The sequence below is a fragment of the Alosa sapidissima genome, chromosome 14, assembly GCF_018492685.1.
Source record: "Alosa sapidissima isolate fAloSap1 chromosome 14, fAloSap1.pri, whole genome shotgun sequence".
NCBI lineage: Eukaryota > Metazoa > Chordata > Actinopteri > Clupeiformes > Clupeidae > Alosa > Alosa sapidissima.
This window is the reverse complement of record NC_055970.1, coordinates 21,489,592-21,506,062: the sequence shown is the minus strand read 5'-3', so window position 1 is coordinate 21,506,062 and position 16,471 is coordinate 21,489,592. Positions and strand designations below refer to the sequence as shown.

The 16,471-nt window shown below is 45.1% G+C and overlaps 1 protein-coding gene across 6 annotated transcripts in view; it reads left to right on the top strand.

The window, feature by feature from the left end:
* The window catches only part of lingo2 (leucine rich repeat and Ig domain containing 2), a 258,806-nt gene extending 243,346 nt beyond the window's left edge, over positions 1-15,460 (top strand). For all 6 annotated transcript variants that reach the window (XM_042062156.1, XM_042062157.1, XM_042062158.1 and 3 more), the window contains one exon: positions 12,411-15,460. In XM_042062156.1, coding sequence (XP_041918090.1) covers positions 12,423-14,267 — 1,845 coding nt within the window. In that variant the 5' untranslated portion in view covers positions 12,411-12,422 and the 3' untranslated portion in view covers positions 14,268-15,460. The remainder of the gene's footprint in view (positions 1-12,410) is intronic.
* The last annotated feature ends 1,011 nt before the right edge of the window (positions 15,461-16,471 follow it).

The following is a 16,471-nucleotide window of genomic DNA, read 5'->3' as shown; positions in this document are numbered from 1 at the left end:
GCAGTGGGAACCGGGGACACGGTGAAGAGATGAGAGCTGGTGGTGACTCGGAAATATGAGAAAATGCACAGAACAGAATGTAGAGACAAACGCTCTGCTGCAGAGCACTCTTTCTTTACCATCAGCGCTTTTGTTTTTCAAAGGTGACGTAAACCTTGGAAAACAATGCTTACAATGCATTTATGCATTTATGCTGGCTGATTAAGGTCAAAAGAGCTGTAGGCTGCTGCTGATGCACCCTTTCCCATGCACATTGGATGTCTGTAAGAGACCATGTCTGCAAGAGACCATGTGTCAAGTCTAAATACTGGAAGTGATGCAGAAGCGTCATTGGGAACATTAGACCTTTTCTCATCTTGTTCACATTTATAACACATTTCACGCAGCCCCATTAAGGTGTTTGTTGGCAAAACCAGGAAATGCACAGAAGTTGGAAAATCAATGGTGTTACCAGTCTCAGAGAGAGGCAGAGAGGCAGAGGGAGAGAGAGGGAGAGGTAGATACAGAGAAAACGAGAGACAGAGAAGCAGACAGAGAAAGAAAAAGAGTTTGTCAAAGGCAGAGAGAGAGGAAAACACAAGGCCATTTACAGATATTGTGTTGTCCTTAGCCAAAGTGAATTTCTCAAGCATTGATTCTATCTGCATTCATAGACCATAACACAAAGCCTCCTTTGTTTGCTTGTATTTGTGTTTTTTGTTTATTAGTTTGTTGGATGGTTTATTTAATAATTATTTTGATTATGAATGCCATTGCTCCTTTGAAATGTGAGACAGGGCTTGCTTGGGAGTTCTCCAACCATCAGTTATAGTTATGTCTAACACAGCTGACACTGTATAAAGCTTGAATGGAATAAAGGCTAGCAATGATTTGCATTCCCAGTTTTGCATAAATAATGTGAGAAAACAGATCAGTGTAGAATTATGCTCTGTATGGAATATAGAATCCACAACAATAATGATTTGTGGAATTCCAAGGCTTGATTTAGGTTTTACAGAATGAGTACAAATGTACCAACACAATGCACTAAATTCCTCTCACATTCTCTCCCCACTCAAAGCATCACCATCTGAACTTCGACAAAAGATCAGTGTTAAAAAAAGACATTGTCCAAAATATCACAGAACACTACCATGGTTTAGAATTCACTGACTCCTGCCCCTTTAGCATTCTTGTAAGACAATTACCACTCAAAGGACACATTCTGCGACATGCCCTTCCACCTAACCAAATATGCAACCTTTATTGCTCCTCTGTAGCTATACTACCCCAGCATTGGTGCCTTGAGACATTGGGCTTCTGTTTTTATCCGTTCCAATAGAGCTCCGTGTGCTGCATTAACTTGATAAATCACATTAGCTTGGGCGAATGTGTGGAAAATAGGACTGTGACTAAATCATTTGGAGTGCTGGTCTAAACACGCTGAGGTGCCATTAATTTTCATTGTACGGAAATGCCCCTGTGAGACAAGTGTCTCTACACCACTCTCTCTCTCTCTCTTCTCTCTCTATCTCTCTATGTGTGTGTGTGTGTGTGTGTGTGTGTGTGTGTCATGCAGCTCGTGCCTTAAACATGTTTTATTCTCACTTCCTGAGGCTCAGTCATCCGAGCGTGACATTAGCAACACCTCAGACGTGGAGTCCTCTGATTCTCACAAACAGCGGCCAGTAAAATCCTCCCACCTTGTGCTGTGATACAGACAGTAAGTTGCCTGGAGTGCTCCATGGTTGGGCAAGCTGTGCGGGCTCAGGGGGCAGGGAAGATGTTGGCTGCTATTGGATGTGTGCCGAGGAATTCAGAAACACAAAAGGCACCAGTATCTGTTACCACTTTCATGTTGACCTGCTTTTATTCTGAGCAATGAGGTTATCCTTATGTTCTTGGTATAGTGTCACAAGAATTAAATACCCTTCCTATGTTAAAAAAGGGCAGTTCCACCGCGTTTCACGGGAAAGCAGCGATCATGTAGAGAGGGAGGATGAGTACTGGAGTTGGGATTTAGTTGTTTTTATTGCACAGCAATAGACTAACTTTTCCACACTTCTGTGTCTTCATCAGAGTCCATGGGACTACAGTGTGTGTGTGTGTGTGTGTGTGTGTGTGTGTGTGTGTGTGTGTGTGTGTGTGTGTGTGTGTGTGTGTGTGTGTGTGTGCGTTTTAGTGGTTATTGCTTCAGCATTTGGCTAGGAACCCTGTTGATGCCCGGCTTTTTGATCAGCTTTTCCCATGTGCATTTCAGCACTGAGAATTGTGCCCACCTCTGGCCTTGCTAACTGGAGACTAACTGACGTCATTGTGTGTGTGCCTGTGTGTGTGTGTGTGTTTGTGTTTGTGTGTGTGTGTGTGTGTATGTGCGTGTGTGTGTGTGTGTGTGTGTGTGTGTGTGTGTGTGTGTGTCCATGAGCCTTTCAGCACTGAGACTTGTGCCCGCCTCTGGCCTTGCTGAGTGAAGAGACTGAGATGTCACTGTCAGGTCGCGATCAATGTCAAGTCACAAGTCACCGTTCACTGGCTCCTTAAGGCATGATCAATAGCAGTTTCTCCCTAAAAAACTGATGGATTTACTTCCCTGTTAAAGATTTTACCACAGTCTGAGACAGGCAGTAGTATGAAGTGTGCCTGTTGTTTTTTGAAGAAACGGACATTAAAGAAGTATATGTGTTGAGAGCATGACACCATGGGGCCAAAGCTACAGGCAGAATGAGGAAGGAGTAAAGAAAAACTTCCATAACAACTGTGCTGCTATTGCAAATCGTGAATGAAAATATCAAGTGCTACCTTTAAGCCAAATGACATTGTTAAGTGTGCGTTAAGTATGATGAGCCTACTGCTGGAGAATAGTGAGTTCATGACATTGCCCACATTGAGAAGAGTACAGGTACAGTAATAGAGAGTAATTAAGCTGAGTAATGACATGGGTGCCAGACAGTGTGCATGTACCACATACCAGTGCTAGGTTTGGGAACAGGGTGAGAGCACCAACAAGTACAGGTATCTGTGTGCTACTACACTGACAATTTGTGTTCATGAAAAAAAAGAAATCATAATCACAATGCAACAATGTCACTCTAATATAATATACATTTGTCAATACGAATTTGTATTAGCAGAAAACTGGCGTTGTCCCTGGAAGCCACCAGGCCAGCAGGCATGGAAGCAGAAGCCTGTTCGGCACACCGTCTTGCAGAGCCGAGTTCAGTTAGGCACCCATTAGAATTTAATCCTAAAACATTTAATTACAAAACCGCGCCGCTGTGCTTGCAACCAGTTCCACCCCTCTCTCCCTCAAAGTTCACCGGCATTAATTAATGACTGTTTAACATGGGATTAAGACCATAAGTCAAGATGTTAAATACTTTCTGTGGGCTTTTCCCGAACAGTGAGGAGAGAGAGAAGCTTTGCTGAGATCCATAACGATGGCCCACAGTTCCTAAACTACAGGGTTATCTGAGAAGGCAGGAGAGGGGGCAGCTGCTCTCTCAGTTAATTGGTTCATCGCTAATTAATGCCATTTAATTTCCCATGGACCAATGAATTTGAGTGGTTGGTCATCTTGTGAGTATCATGCAAATATCACCCAAGGCTTTCTTTTCTACTGTTTGGGAACTTCACATCACCACCAATTCAATGGTTATTGCAAGGCTGTAGTTCAGTCCTTTGTAAATGTATTGGTGTTGGCAAACAAATCTATGAGAGATCATAAGAAAGCTCCTTAAAAAAGCATCTTTTGAAAGAGCATGTGGCATGTATTGCTAGTAACAGAGGAGGATCTCCACTCACAGAGGAGGATCCTTGAGCGTTTGGCAAGGTGCTATTTGCACCTACAGCAAAGAGTGTTGTGTGGTCTTTTATTTTAAACTCGAGTCCAAAACTGATTTATTCTCCAGGAAAAAGCTAGCCAGGATAAAAAAAGGACAACAATTATCTTATGTCAAGTTTCAGTCATTCCGGATTAGAAAGTGGTGGATTTAGAAATCAGTGCAGTTGTTATTCCTGGGTTAGCCTGGCACAGCATGGCAGCCAAAAGGCTTACTAAAACAGGGGAGGCTTTGTGGATAGGATTTCACAGGCTAAACAGAAATGCCCATAAATGTAACAAATAAACATTTTGAAAGAGGGTGTCTGAATGGAGCGGCCACTGTGGGCTTGTAGCCCATCTCATACCAAGAAAGCCCTTTGTAAATAAATCACTCCAAAAAGGGATAAAACAAGAAACCTTCCTGAATTGTGGGTCTTCTCGTTAAACCAATCTGTGTGATTATATGCAGACAGCCACTAATAAATGGCGGGTTAATTGTTCTCTCTCCCCTTGCTTTAACCTGCCCATTAATTACCTCTTCCCTTTAGGGTAGTGTCATTAGAAAATATAGAGCTCATTAAAGGGAGATGATAACTTAATAACTTCTAATCTTTTATTTTTCTTTGTGATATGAGGAGGTGATAAAGCATTATGACTCTTAAGTGACACATATTTGCAATTAAAAGTGCTTATGAATCTTGTGCTGCTAGTGTTCCTGTGATTTGCATACTGTACGTTCATAGGACTTACCTTTTATAGGTTATTGTGAACATGTCATAGCAGATCATAGGTTTACAGGATTGGAATAACTGTGCAGTGCTCATAATAAATGCACATCACTATTGAAAGTGTTTGAGGGTTAAATGTGTGTTCTTTGCACAGGGTACTTTGCTCTTTGGTGATATTACACAGCACTAGCAGTGGCATGTTACCAAGGCTCCTCTAGGCTTGACTGCAGCACCCTAATCTAAAATAGATATTACAACTCGTATTTATTGAGTAAATATGTGAATATGTTCCCAGCAACCCAGTACAGTACATTACTAGGATTGCCAGTGTAATCACACAAACAGCATCTGCTGTAATAGCTCATGTATGGATTATGATCATTATAACAGGTTATTACATAGTTATGATAGTTATAAATGCTAATAGGTTGGAATAGATTTCCAGTGCTGCAATCAAATTGAAAACAAACAAACAAAATCAATGCTTTTGTTGAAGGCTGCAGTCAGTGTCAGTGATTAGATATTAGGTTGGTGATTTGTTGGTGAGTTGAATTATTTCTCCAATTCTCTTGACTATCTTCTCTCTATATGAGCAGAATTGGCATTGGTGGTTGTCTATATAACAAAATTATTTTAGATTGTATGTGGTCTTGTCTGGGACATTCTTCGTGTTGACAGAGTGCTCTGCTGAAACTAGAGTAAGAAACTGTGTTTGCTATGAAACACCACTCTAAATCAGCCATGATTAATTTGTCACTGACCATGCCAGCACTGTGTGATTAGACACCCTTGTGGCATGTATAATGCATTTTAATGAATGTGTTTTGCCTTGCAAATTCATGACAGAACACTGACATTCATGCATTTAAGCAAACAGAAATTGTGTTTATCAAATCACCATTTATATACATACAGAGGGAGGTGCAACATTCTGTTTTTAACCCCGTTCTCCCTACTGTCATATTTAGTTAATCTCTTGACATCCTCAACGCATTTTGCATGCTTGCATTTTTCTTTCCTATCCATGGATCACTGAGTGAAATGATTTGATTCAGATCTCGGCCAAACTTGCTCCCAAATTGGCAGCTGCATAACTGGAGTTATGTGAGCAATGGCTGATGCTTAGCCATTTGCGTGTCGGGTTACATCCCTGTTTGGGCCTCACTTTGAAAGGGGGGCTAGTCGAGTTAATTACAGCGGTAAACACATCAAATGCAGGAGAAAATCCCGCCACTCCACCGGGACCCAGCCGGAACGAGGAAAAACCATCACATTACGTGGGGATGATCTTTGCCCCAGGGTCACTTCAAACAGATTGACAAGCCTTTGAGGGAGAGGAGATATGGGGGCACATGGCAATTTCACAAATGGCTTTTTTCGCACGCCGGTCGATTGCACAGGGGCCAAGTTCTTATCTAAATCCTAAAACTACTTGGCCAAACACCAGAAAATGGGAAGAGGCCCTTCGAGAGGGTTCAGTGGCTCCGTAAGCCGGCTTCCACCCCACTGTACAAAGTGCTGTTGCCGAAAACCAGTCAGAACTGGCCCCCTCCGCCACGGCCACAACACCAGGACGGGGAGAGAAAAAATCCCCCCAAAAACCATTACTGACAAGTGTCTGGGGACTCTATGAGCACATAGATTTGGGAGTACTGCGTCCTTTAGGGTTCAATATCCTGTATGGCTTTCCAGCAGGCAAACACAGGAAGTAGAAGGGGGGGGTCTCCTGATAAGTTTTCTTCCTCGCAGCAGCTTACAGTCCTGTCTAATGGAGGAGCACAGAGAGGGGAGAGGGCAGGAAAAAAGACAAACTTGTAAAACTTCGCTCTGTTACACCGAGATAGGCAGTCTGTCCCTGTTCATTCACTTTATAGCAGGAGAAGAAAACCCAGCCATGCAAAACTCATCACAGCTTCCTCTCCTGACATACGGAGAGAGACAGAGAGAGAGAGAGAGAGATAAAGAAAAGAAATTTGTGCAGGCATAACGTTGAATAGATTAACAACCAGTCCCCAGCAAGGAAGTAAGGACTCAGTATTAAACCTAATTGACTTTATTGACAGCTACCGTAGCGTGCAGGCATAATTTCCTGTATAATAATAATCTCAACAGATGTGCTGGGGGGGGGGGGGTATCATCAGAGTTGTCACAACAGGCAAGACTTTCCACGAGCCTTGGATTATAGATAGGAGAATGCACAGATGATGGTGAGATGTCTCTTTCTCTCTCTCCCTCCATCTTTTCCTGTGACTGCAGTGAAACCGAGTGAGTGAGTGAGCGGCATTCATGAAAGGTGAACCTCTGTCCTATGGTGGCGTGTGCCGGGGAACTGGGCTGATGGGATCACGGCTGCGTGATGACAGTCAGTCACTGCACCAGTGCGTTCACACACTTACTGCTCTGTGAGACGCAAGGCCTGGGAATCAGTCTTTTCGGCTCTAGTGCACAGAGGTGGTTTGAGTGGATTGTGTGTGTATGCGTCCGTGTGTGTCTGAGTCTGAGCCTGGCTAGCGGAGAGCGCGATGGCAGGCTCTCCCCCAGGCACAGCCATGCGATGGGACCACTGCCATCATGTGCTGGAAGAATGGGTGACGCTAACAAGATGGGGGCGCATGGTCCATGCTAGATATGTGCTGCCCCATATGTAAGGTCACTTAAGACTATGAATAGCTCCCAACTGTGTGGTCTCTTTAAACTGTAAACAGGCAGTGGGGGAAATGGATACATTCCACAGCAAGCTCTCTTTGGATCATGTGCACTGAAATGTACATAATTGCCGTGTTTGGGGGAAAGGGGATGTGTTGCTTTTGAAAAGGGCAGAGGAATAGCTTGGCTCTCTGAGTAGCCATTAGGCTGGAGCACCTGTGGATGGATATTACCTGTCATCACATTCACGCTTCCTGTATGGTTTCCTCAAAGTGGTAGTATCAGTTCAGTCTGTCCAAAACTAAACAACTGAACATTTCACTGGTCTTGACTCTTCCTTTTATTTTCTTTCTCTCTCTTTCTCTCTCGCTCTCTCTCTCTTTCTCTCTCTCTCTCCCTCTCTCTCTCTCTCCCTATCTGTCTCTATTTCACCTTCTCTTATTTAATTTTAGTGTTAATAAAAGACAACTTAGAACATCATAGACACGTGTATCATACACAACTCTCTCTTTCTCTCTCTATCTCTCTCTCTATCTCTCGGTTTCTCTCTCTTTTTGTCTCCCTATCCTTCTCTAACTCTTTCAAACTCGTGAAAGGACCGCATTACATTTGACATAATGTGAGCGAGTGTGTGTTTTCCAAACTTCCTCGCTGCTAATGTTTGTGCCAGGGGGGTTTTGTGTGGGGTCTGATGACTCCCTTCACAGTTAGATTTGGTGCAGTGCACGACTCGTCTGAGGGGGAGGCGTGCGGGCTCTTCCCCAAACTGCTCCGCAATCTGTCTGCAGACATCAGCGCCAGGCTGTGGGGGCCAACTAATGTGCTGCACTGTGACTTCCATAGAGAGAGAGATGCACTGTGTGTGTGTGTGTATGTGTGTGTGTGTGTGTGTGTGTGTGTGTGTGTGTGTGTGTGTGTGTGTGTGTGCGTATTTGTGCATACAGGTGTGTGTGTGTTTGTGTGTGTTTGTATTTGTGTGTATTTTTGTACCTCTGAGCTAACACTCCAATAACATTGTTTGTCTCTGTTTGCATTTGTGTGTGTGTGTGTGTGTGTGTGTGTATGTGTGTGAATGCGTGCATCTGTGTATGTGTGTGGAGAGAGAGAGAGAGAGAGAGAGAGAGAAAGACAGAAATAGAGATAGAAAGATACAGAGAGAAAGAAAGAGAGATAGAATCAGAGAGAAAAAGAGAGAGGGAAAAAGAAAGTCTCAGAGAGTTTGAGAACACCGGTCACACTCCAGCTTTGACAGACTCTATTGATTTTTCTCTTTTAGGCATTAACTCTTATATTAGGATTTGGTGTTGAAAAACACGCAGCCGATTAATAAGCATCAAGCACTCCGTCCTCCCTTGCTCTGCAGAGCGGGGTGTGGAGCCTGTGCAATCTCTCGCCTAATAAATGCAAGCCTCCCATCATTTCCCCTCTTCACAGTGAATAATGCAGTGGGTTTGCGCTGACAGACGCTTTCATTTGGTGCGTCTGCGCCATGACTCTTTGAATAACATTCGGAGATGAGTTTGATCAACAGCACTTGAATGAAGCGCTGGTTCTCGTGAAAGCCAGAAGGGGCTATGAGGGGGGAATGCAGAGTGCAGTCATGGGAGGCTCCCATTAGCTGAGGAGCCTCTCACATTTGGTGAGGCTTTGTTTTTGCATTTGTATTTATTTATTTATTTAGCTATTTATTTATTTATTTAACATGTTTTACTTTGTGCTTTGCTTGGTGTTTTTTGTCTTGCTGGGTTTGCATGATCTGGATGCCGATAGGCAAATGAGCTGAGTGTGTTTGATGCCCCTGCGATCACATTCTGCCCCCTAGAGGTTAACATGGTCACCAACACCATTTTGTTTCTATCCTTATTATGTGTATTGTCTAAACTCAAGGAATCTGTGCATAATATTCAGTCAGCTGGCAAAGACCCTGTCCATGCGCTTAGTACAGGCCAAACTCAGGTAGATCTAGACAGGAGTGGAGTGCGCTTTAACTAAGACATGAGCGGCGCAGTGAAGCCCTTGGTTTGTGTCCTTGGCACATGTCTAATGGCGTTCCATCAGCCTGAGCACAGCCACAAATGTGCTGCCATTTTATTTTCTTGCTCATGTTGCTGTGGTGTGCTGTTGTGCCAGTGTTATTTCCCTACCTGATCTTTGTGTATAATTTGCGAGTAAGTGCAAGGTCACCAACGGTCTGTCCACCCAGGCTGAAGCTAGTGTGGACGGAATACAAAATGGTGTTTATTTCGCAGTCATTTTGCAAATAAATCACTAAAACAAAAACACCAAAACAAAAAAAGAAAGTGAGGGAGTGAGAGAGGGAGAGAGAGAAAGAGAGAGAGGGAGGGAGTAATAGTGAGAGAGAGAGAGAGAGAGGGAGAAAAAGTCCTGGGGAGCTGACCAGTTGGTTTCCATGGAGACAGCTCTCAGTCCGTGCCTTTATTATTTTTTCGGCACCGAGCCGCTGAGGCCGATTGGTTCGAGAGGCGTCCCAGAGAGTGGCCGTCTCAGGGGCAGGTGTGGGCCATGTGCGGGCCGGAAGAGGGGCATCTGGGCCAGATCCGTTGTCCAGTGGTCCGCTAGTGTCTCGGAGAGCTGCGACTTTTTGTGTCATGGAGCATCTGCAGTGGTTGGCTCTCGATAGAATGATGGCCTGTTATCTCCATCATTTCCTCCAGTATGGTATGCGCGTGTGTGTGTGTGTGTGTGTGTGTGTGATTTATTTTTTTTATTCGTGGGAGGGTGAGAGATCATTTCGCTTTCAGTGTTCACACCTGTCATGTTGTTTTTCACTCAGAAGATCAGGCTGCATGACTCACAGGCTACAGCATTCTTTTACGCAACATGTGCTAACCATATGGATATGTGCTCTCATGTCAAAATTAGAGCATTTTTTATAAAAAAAAAAGGAAATGACATGAATCACACCCTATAATTAACACATTTTGTTCCAGTCAAGGGATTCACATTGCAAATGTAACACGAACAGTGAAAGTATGTTGTTGCCATTGTAGATGATCGTAAGTTGTCATGTTCTTACGAATGTGGTCTCTGTTTGTGTGTGTGTGTGTGTGTGTGTGTGTGTCTTTCAAACAAACTAATGTGTGTGTGAATTGAATCTGCATCTGCGTGCATCACCCTATCATATTATAATATCATATTCAAATGAAAAATGGTTTCTGAACTGAGGAAGAAGCAGAACAGCAGAATACTCATCAGTCTCCTCAAAATACAGATTGACTTGTGCTGACCACCGATACAGGGACTCCAGCATCACACTGATTTCATCCATTCAGGATTTGTTTTGACACCTTGTGACGTTTTTTCAGTTTTTTTTTCTTTATTTTTTTAAATGACGCATATTTAATTTACCCCCCAGGTTTACTCATTAGCCTGTGTAGCCCCTGCCGTACTCTGTGAAATTACTACCACACACACACACACTCACACACACACACACACACACACACACACACACACACACACACACACACACACACACACACACACACACACACACAGTCCCCACTCATCATCACCACCACTCTCCAGTGCCCTAAATGATGTTCTTATTGTGGTAAGCCATTCCGTGTCTTTCCCATTAAGGCTGCAGGGCTTAAACATTTCCACTTCTGCTGTGGTCTGCCAGTGTGCTCTACTTCTTGTGTGTGGCACAGTGGGCAGACTTTGCTTTTGGTTTTAATCAGTTGATACTTCAGCATTTCTGTCATCACCACCATTACCATCATCATCATCATCATCATTCTCACCCTCATCATCATCAACACCTTCATCATAATCATCATCACCCTCATCATCATAACCATGGCCTCTGTCATCGTCCTCGTCATTATGCCAATTATCCTTATCCATTACCACCACTGCCATCTATGTTTGCAGTAGCATTACAGTAGCCATTTAAAATAATGCAGTAATGTGTTTTAGTCTCATGTAGTAATCTCACTAATTTAATGTCCATCTCTATAACACCTAGCACCTGCCTTCAGATTGTGCCGCTGTTTACTTTTGCTTGTAAATATCGTGTTACTGTTTACATAACATGGGGAGTCAGAGCAATGGCTTTAGCTGGTGTGCTGTCCCATATCGATGACCAACACACACCGTGGTCATCAACGCTGTACAACTCAGGAGAGCGTGGGGTCACAGGAGCCGTGACTCTGCACACTTCCTCTGCTCAGTACTCCGTCCCCCATATCAGGAAGTGCATTCATCTGTGACCTGCGTCAACATGACCCAGACTTTATACATCAGGCCGGTCTGGTGGTCAACCCTCAGGATGGACAGCAGAGGTCAAGTTCGCCCCTCCCGGTGGGCTGAACGGAGCTTGCTCTCACTGGCATCCAAATGGACTGCCGAGTAAACACCGTAAAGTCCTCAGTGTTTACCCTTAACCCTCCAATGCCAACCTCTGAGTGCTTTTTTTTTTATTCAATTTGCTGTCTGTGCTCTGTGAATTGCTTGCCTGAGTTGACATCCACAGAGGGAGTATGTGTAGATGTGGGAGGTGTTGTCAATGGCTTGGTGAGGTGCTTGATAGTGGAAGGTCAGTCTGTTTTTTTCAACTGACAGCAGAACAAGAAGAGAACGCCCTCATGGCTGAGTTTGAACTTACGGTCTATGTTCATACCTAACAAAAATAGTTGACTAACTCTAGCTAACTCGGTGTCCACAGAGTACCTGGAACAGTCTAAACGTCCAAGAATGTCAGTCTTGGCCGTCAGTTCTTTACTTAGTCACGATTTTGTACATTTATTTGTCTGAGATCACCTTCACTCCAGTGAAATTCTTATGCATACATTTCTTAAAGAGAAATCCAAATGAATAGACTGCAGAAATTTGCTGGCTTCCAAAACCATGCTGGGCTGGGTTGGCTTGTTTGTCTTGATAGGCAATGCTATAATCTGTTATGCTATGCTTAAATAATTATTCTGCCTCACTGGATATCTCTTTTGTTGTTTTTTTCTCTTTCATTCTTGTCTCTGTCCTGTGTTCTCTCTATTTTCTCTCTCACTCTTTCACCACTCTGTCTTTCTCTCTGTTACATTGTTTCTCTCTCTCTTACACACACTCTTTTTTGTCTTTCTCTTTCATCCTCTCCCTGCACCCCCTCTCTCTGTCTTTCCCTCCCTCGCTCCCTCCCTCTCTCTCTCTCTCTCTCTCTCTCTCTCTCTCTCTCTCTCTCTCTCTCTCTCTCTCCCTCTCTCTCTCTGTCTCTGCAGTGCCGTGACAGAATGGTGGACTGTATGAGTCGAGTCATGCTGCACACCGCCCTCTCGTGCTGGCACCCGCTCCTGGGCGTGGCCCTGGTGGCTGTCTTCGTGGGCTCCGCCATGGGCTGCCCTGCCCGCTGCGACTGCTCTGCCCAGAGCCGCTCCGTGCTGTGTCACCGGAAGCGCCTGCCGACCATCCCCGATGGCATCCCCATCGAGACGCGCGTGCTGGACCTGAGCAAGAACCGCATTCACGCCATCAACCCGGACGACTTTGCCGCCTACCCGCAGCTAGAGGAGCTGGACCTGAGCGGCAATAACATCATCTACGTAGAGCCGGGCGCCTTCAACATGCTCTTCAACATGCACTCGCTCAGCCTCAAGAGCAACCGCATCAAGCTGCTCTCGCAGGGCGTCTTCACGGGCATGACCAACCTGACCGTGCTGGACATCAGTGACAACAAGATCGTCATCCTGCTGGACTACATGTTCCAGGACCTGCGCAACCTGCGCTCGCTGGAGGTGGGCGACAACGACCTGGTCTACATCTCGCACTGGGCCTTCAGCGGCCTGCTGGTGCTGGAGTCGCTCACACTGGAGCGCTGCAACCTCACCGAGGTCCCCAAGGAGGCGCTCTCGCACTTGCATGGCCTGATCAGCCTCCACATGCGCCACTTAAACATCGGCGCGCTGAAGGAGAACTCCTTCCGGAAACTTCATCGGCTGCAGCACCTGGAGATCGACCAATGGCCCTCACTGGACACATTCCCAGCCAGCGCACTGCACGGGCTGAACTTGAGCACGCTGTCAATCACCAACACCAACCTGACGGCGCTGCCAGCACGTGCTCTGAGCCACCTGACGCACCTGACGCACCTGAATCTGTCCTTCAACCCGATACGGCACATCAGCGAGGCCATGCTGCAGGGCCTGGTGCGTCTGGAGGTGCTGCACTTGGCTGGGGCCCACCTGAGTGGCATCGCGCGGCACGCCTTCCATGGCCTGTCCCACCTGCGCGTGCTCAACATCTCGCACAACCGGCTGGACACGCTGGAGATCAGCGTCTTCCAGTCGCCCGAGGCCCTGCGCGTGCTCCAGATCGACCACAACCCGCTGGTGTGCGACTGCCGCCTGATGTGGCTGCTGCAGAAGCCGCACACGCTCTCGTTCGGCGAGGCGCAGCCCGAGTGCAGTCCAGTGGAGGGGGCGCCCCGCGGCCGGCCCTACAAGGTCAAAGAGGCGCTGCACTCCAACCATGTCACCTGCATCAAGCCCAAGATCGACGAGAACAAGACCCAGATGGTGTCGGTGGACGAGGGTCAGCGTGCCCTGCTGCACTGCAGTGCCCGGGGCAAGCCCAACCCGGTGGTGTCATGGCTGACACCGCGCCGGCAGCACCTGACCCGCAGCCGCGGCCGCGCAACACTCCATGACAACGGCACGCTGGAGATCCGGCCGGCCGAGACACAGGACGGCGGCGTGTACGTATGCGTGGCGTCCAACACCGCAGGCAACGATTCGGTCAGGGTTTCGCTAGCGGTGAAAAACCTGGGCTCGCTCTATGCCAACAGGACCCAGTTCTATACCGACGCAGCCAACGCCACCGCCAATGGAACCCTGCCGTCAAACATGACCTTTGGCCTGGACCTAAAGACCATCCTGGTTTCCACGGCGATGGGCTGTTTCACGTTCCTAGGTGTGGTTTTGTTCTGCTTTCTCCTCCTGTTCGTCTGGAGCCGGGGCAAAGGCAAGCATAAAAACAACATTGATATTGAGTACGTGCCCCGCTCCAAGTCCAACGGGGGGTCCACAGACGGCACGGATCAAGGTGCAGGCCCACGGCGTTTCAACATGAAGATGATCTGACACTGAGTCGACATGGAATAACAGGAATTACAAATTTAGGAATTATGCAGTTGTGGAATTGTTTTTCTTTGTTGAATCTTTTTTGTTTATATTTGAGCATTTTGGGGGGAACAAAAGGGGACCCCTGGAGAAATCAACTGCCACACAGGCATTCACGAGGATCTCCAAACTTTCCAAGTCGTGGATGTTCAGTTTAATGTCCTCAGCATATTCCTGATGCACTGGCTGTGGAAAAGGAGATAGACTATAACTACAAGGAGACAGCCACAGCATATTTGAAACAAATAGAGGATACAGTTACTTGGTTGGTTGTCGACTTTTCACACTTTGTACACCCACCAGAAACCCATAATGGTTGAGCTCAAGGACGTGGCCGAATCATGTACAGAGGATCTTTGTAATTAAAAGTATTACTGTTATTTGTTGTGGCCCGCGCCATGCTTCCTCACCGCAGTGGAACGTTGGCTCCTAGTATGTTCTTCTCCTTTCATGCTCTTGCATATATGTACGTAATGATCTATTATGTATATGTATGTAAACACTTGTACGAACCCACTTTCTTGTTTATATTTTGTTTTGTTATTTACTCTTGCAACATCCATGGGACACAATATCAGCCAATACTTACTGTTGCCCATCCCTCTAATCAATGGTCAAGCCAATATTGTACACTGGAATCTGTTCAAAGCAAAGAGAAAGGGCTTTAAAGGTGTGTGCAAGGATCTGTTAGAAGGAGTGTGTAAGGTTCCTAAACTCCCGCCCTGCTCCAAGTCCCCACTCCCACGTCAAGAATACTATTTTTAGTTGGTGTCATGAAAATATGAAGATCATTTATTTATCAAAATGCTTTGAGGTTTAAAGTGAACAAAACAATGATGAATACTCTGAAATTGTTTAAGAATAGAGCATACTTTTTAATTATATTGCTGATATCATGATGTTTAAAAAAATGCACATGGATCACTTGTCATCTTGTATTTCTTTTTTTTACCCTTTGACCTTAACATATTCCTGGTGTCAAACTGTCTTCATCTCTGGAGTGAAAATGACATCACTTTTTTTCCAAAAACAAAATTTGGACTTTGTTGTGTAGTAGTTTCTCATTTTGTTGTTAAATCATTTAGATTGTGACCAGTCAAAGTAAAAGAAAAAAAATAATAACATGTATGTGAAATAAAGAATATTAATTTGTACACGGTTTGTATATGTTGCCATTTAAACAGAAATCTCACAAGATTGTCTTCTATTCTGCAAATAATACAAAATTCCTCCCATTTTTTGGTCCATTTCCAGTATAATTTACACACTGTAAAAAGATTGACTTCTTCAATCGAGAGTAATTTATAGTTTCTTTTTTCTCATTTCAAAGACACAATCCTCACCATGTAAAAGAAAAATCACAAAACGTGGAATGATATCAAGTTTGCACCATTTTCACAGAAGCAAATATTTAAAAAGTGGCCTCTTCCTGCTATGATTAGCAAATGTGTCATGTACTTTACTCGTACCTTTACATTTTATGCAGTCTTTGAAGTATGTCTACAAGTTGGTTCTAACACAAGTCACAAGTAACAAGGTGCAAGTCATGTAATTCTTAACAATGAATGGTGTCATTCCTCTGAAATGTCTGTCATAACTGCTTGAGTCTGGATAAGTTGCATGAGATAAGCTTGGGCAAGTTCTTTCTGAACCAGGTGCCCTTTAAAGCATCATCTTTCAGGTTATGCGTCGCCACGGGAACAGAGTGCTATCTGCATCAGGACCAGCAGAAATGCAGGCAGTCCTGTCACTCCACGCAAATGATTCAAGCTAGCGGTGACAAGCAGAGGAGTCCTGACGCTGGATCTGATAGGAGCGGCGTGGAGCGGCGCAGAGCCAATCAGCAGACAGGACCCCCGGCCTGATGGGGAAGTGGAGATCACCTCATGGGTTGCACACTGACGTACAATATGGAGGATGGAGGATGTGAGCCTAAGATGCTTGGTATTTCACTGTGTAATGTTGGCGCGTGAAGTGGGCACTTCAAAAATCTAAATGGATACCCAGTATGTTGAAAAGTGACAAAAGGGGAATACCTGCATTATGTTACTTAAAGCAACTTGAGAGTATTTCTATTGTTACTAACACTATAAAAAATATTGTTTATGAATAAGGTTTATCATAAGGTCTTTACTTCCACTATGTTTACCTCTTTGGATCTCACT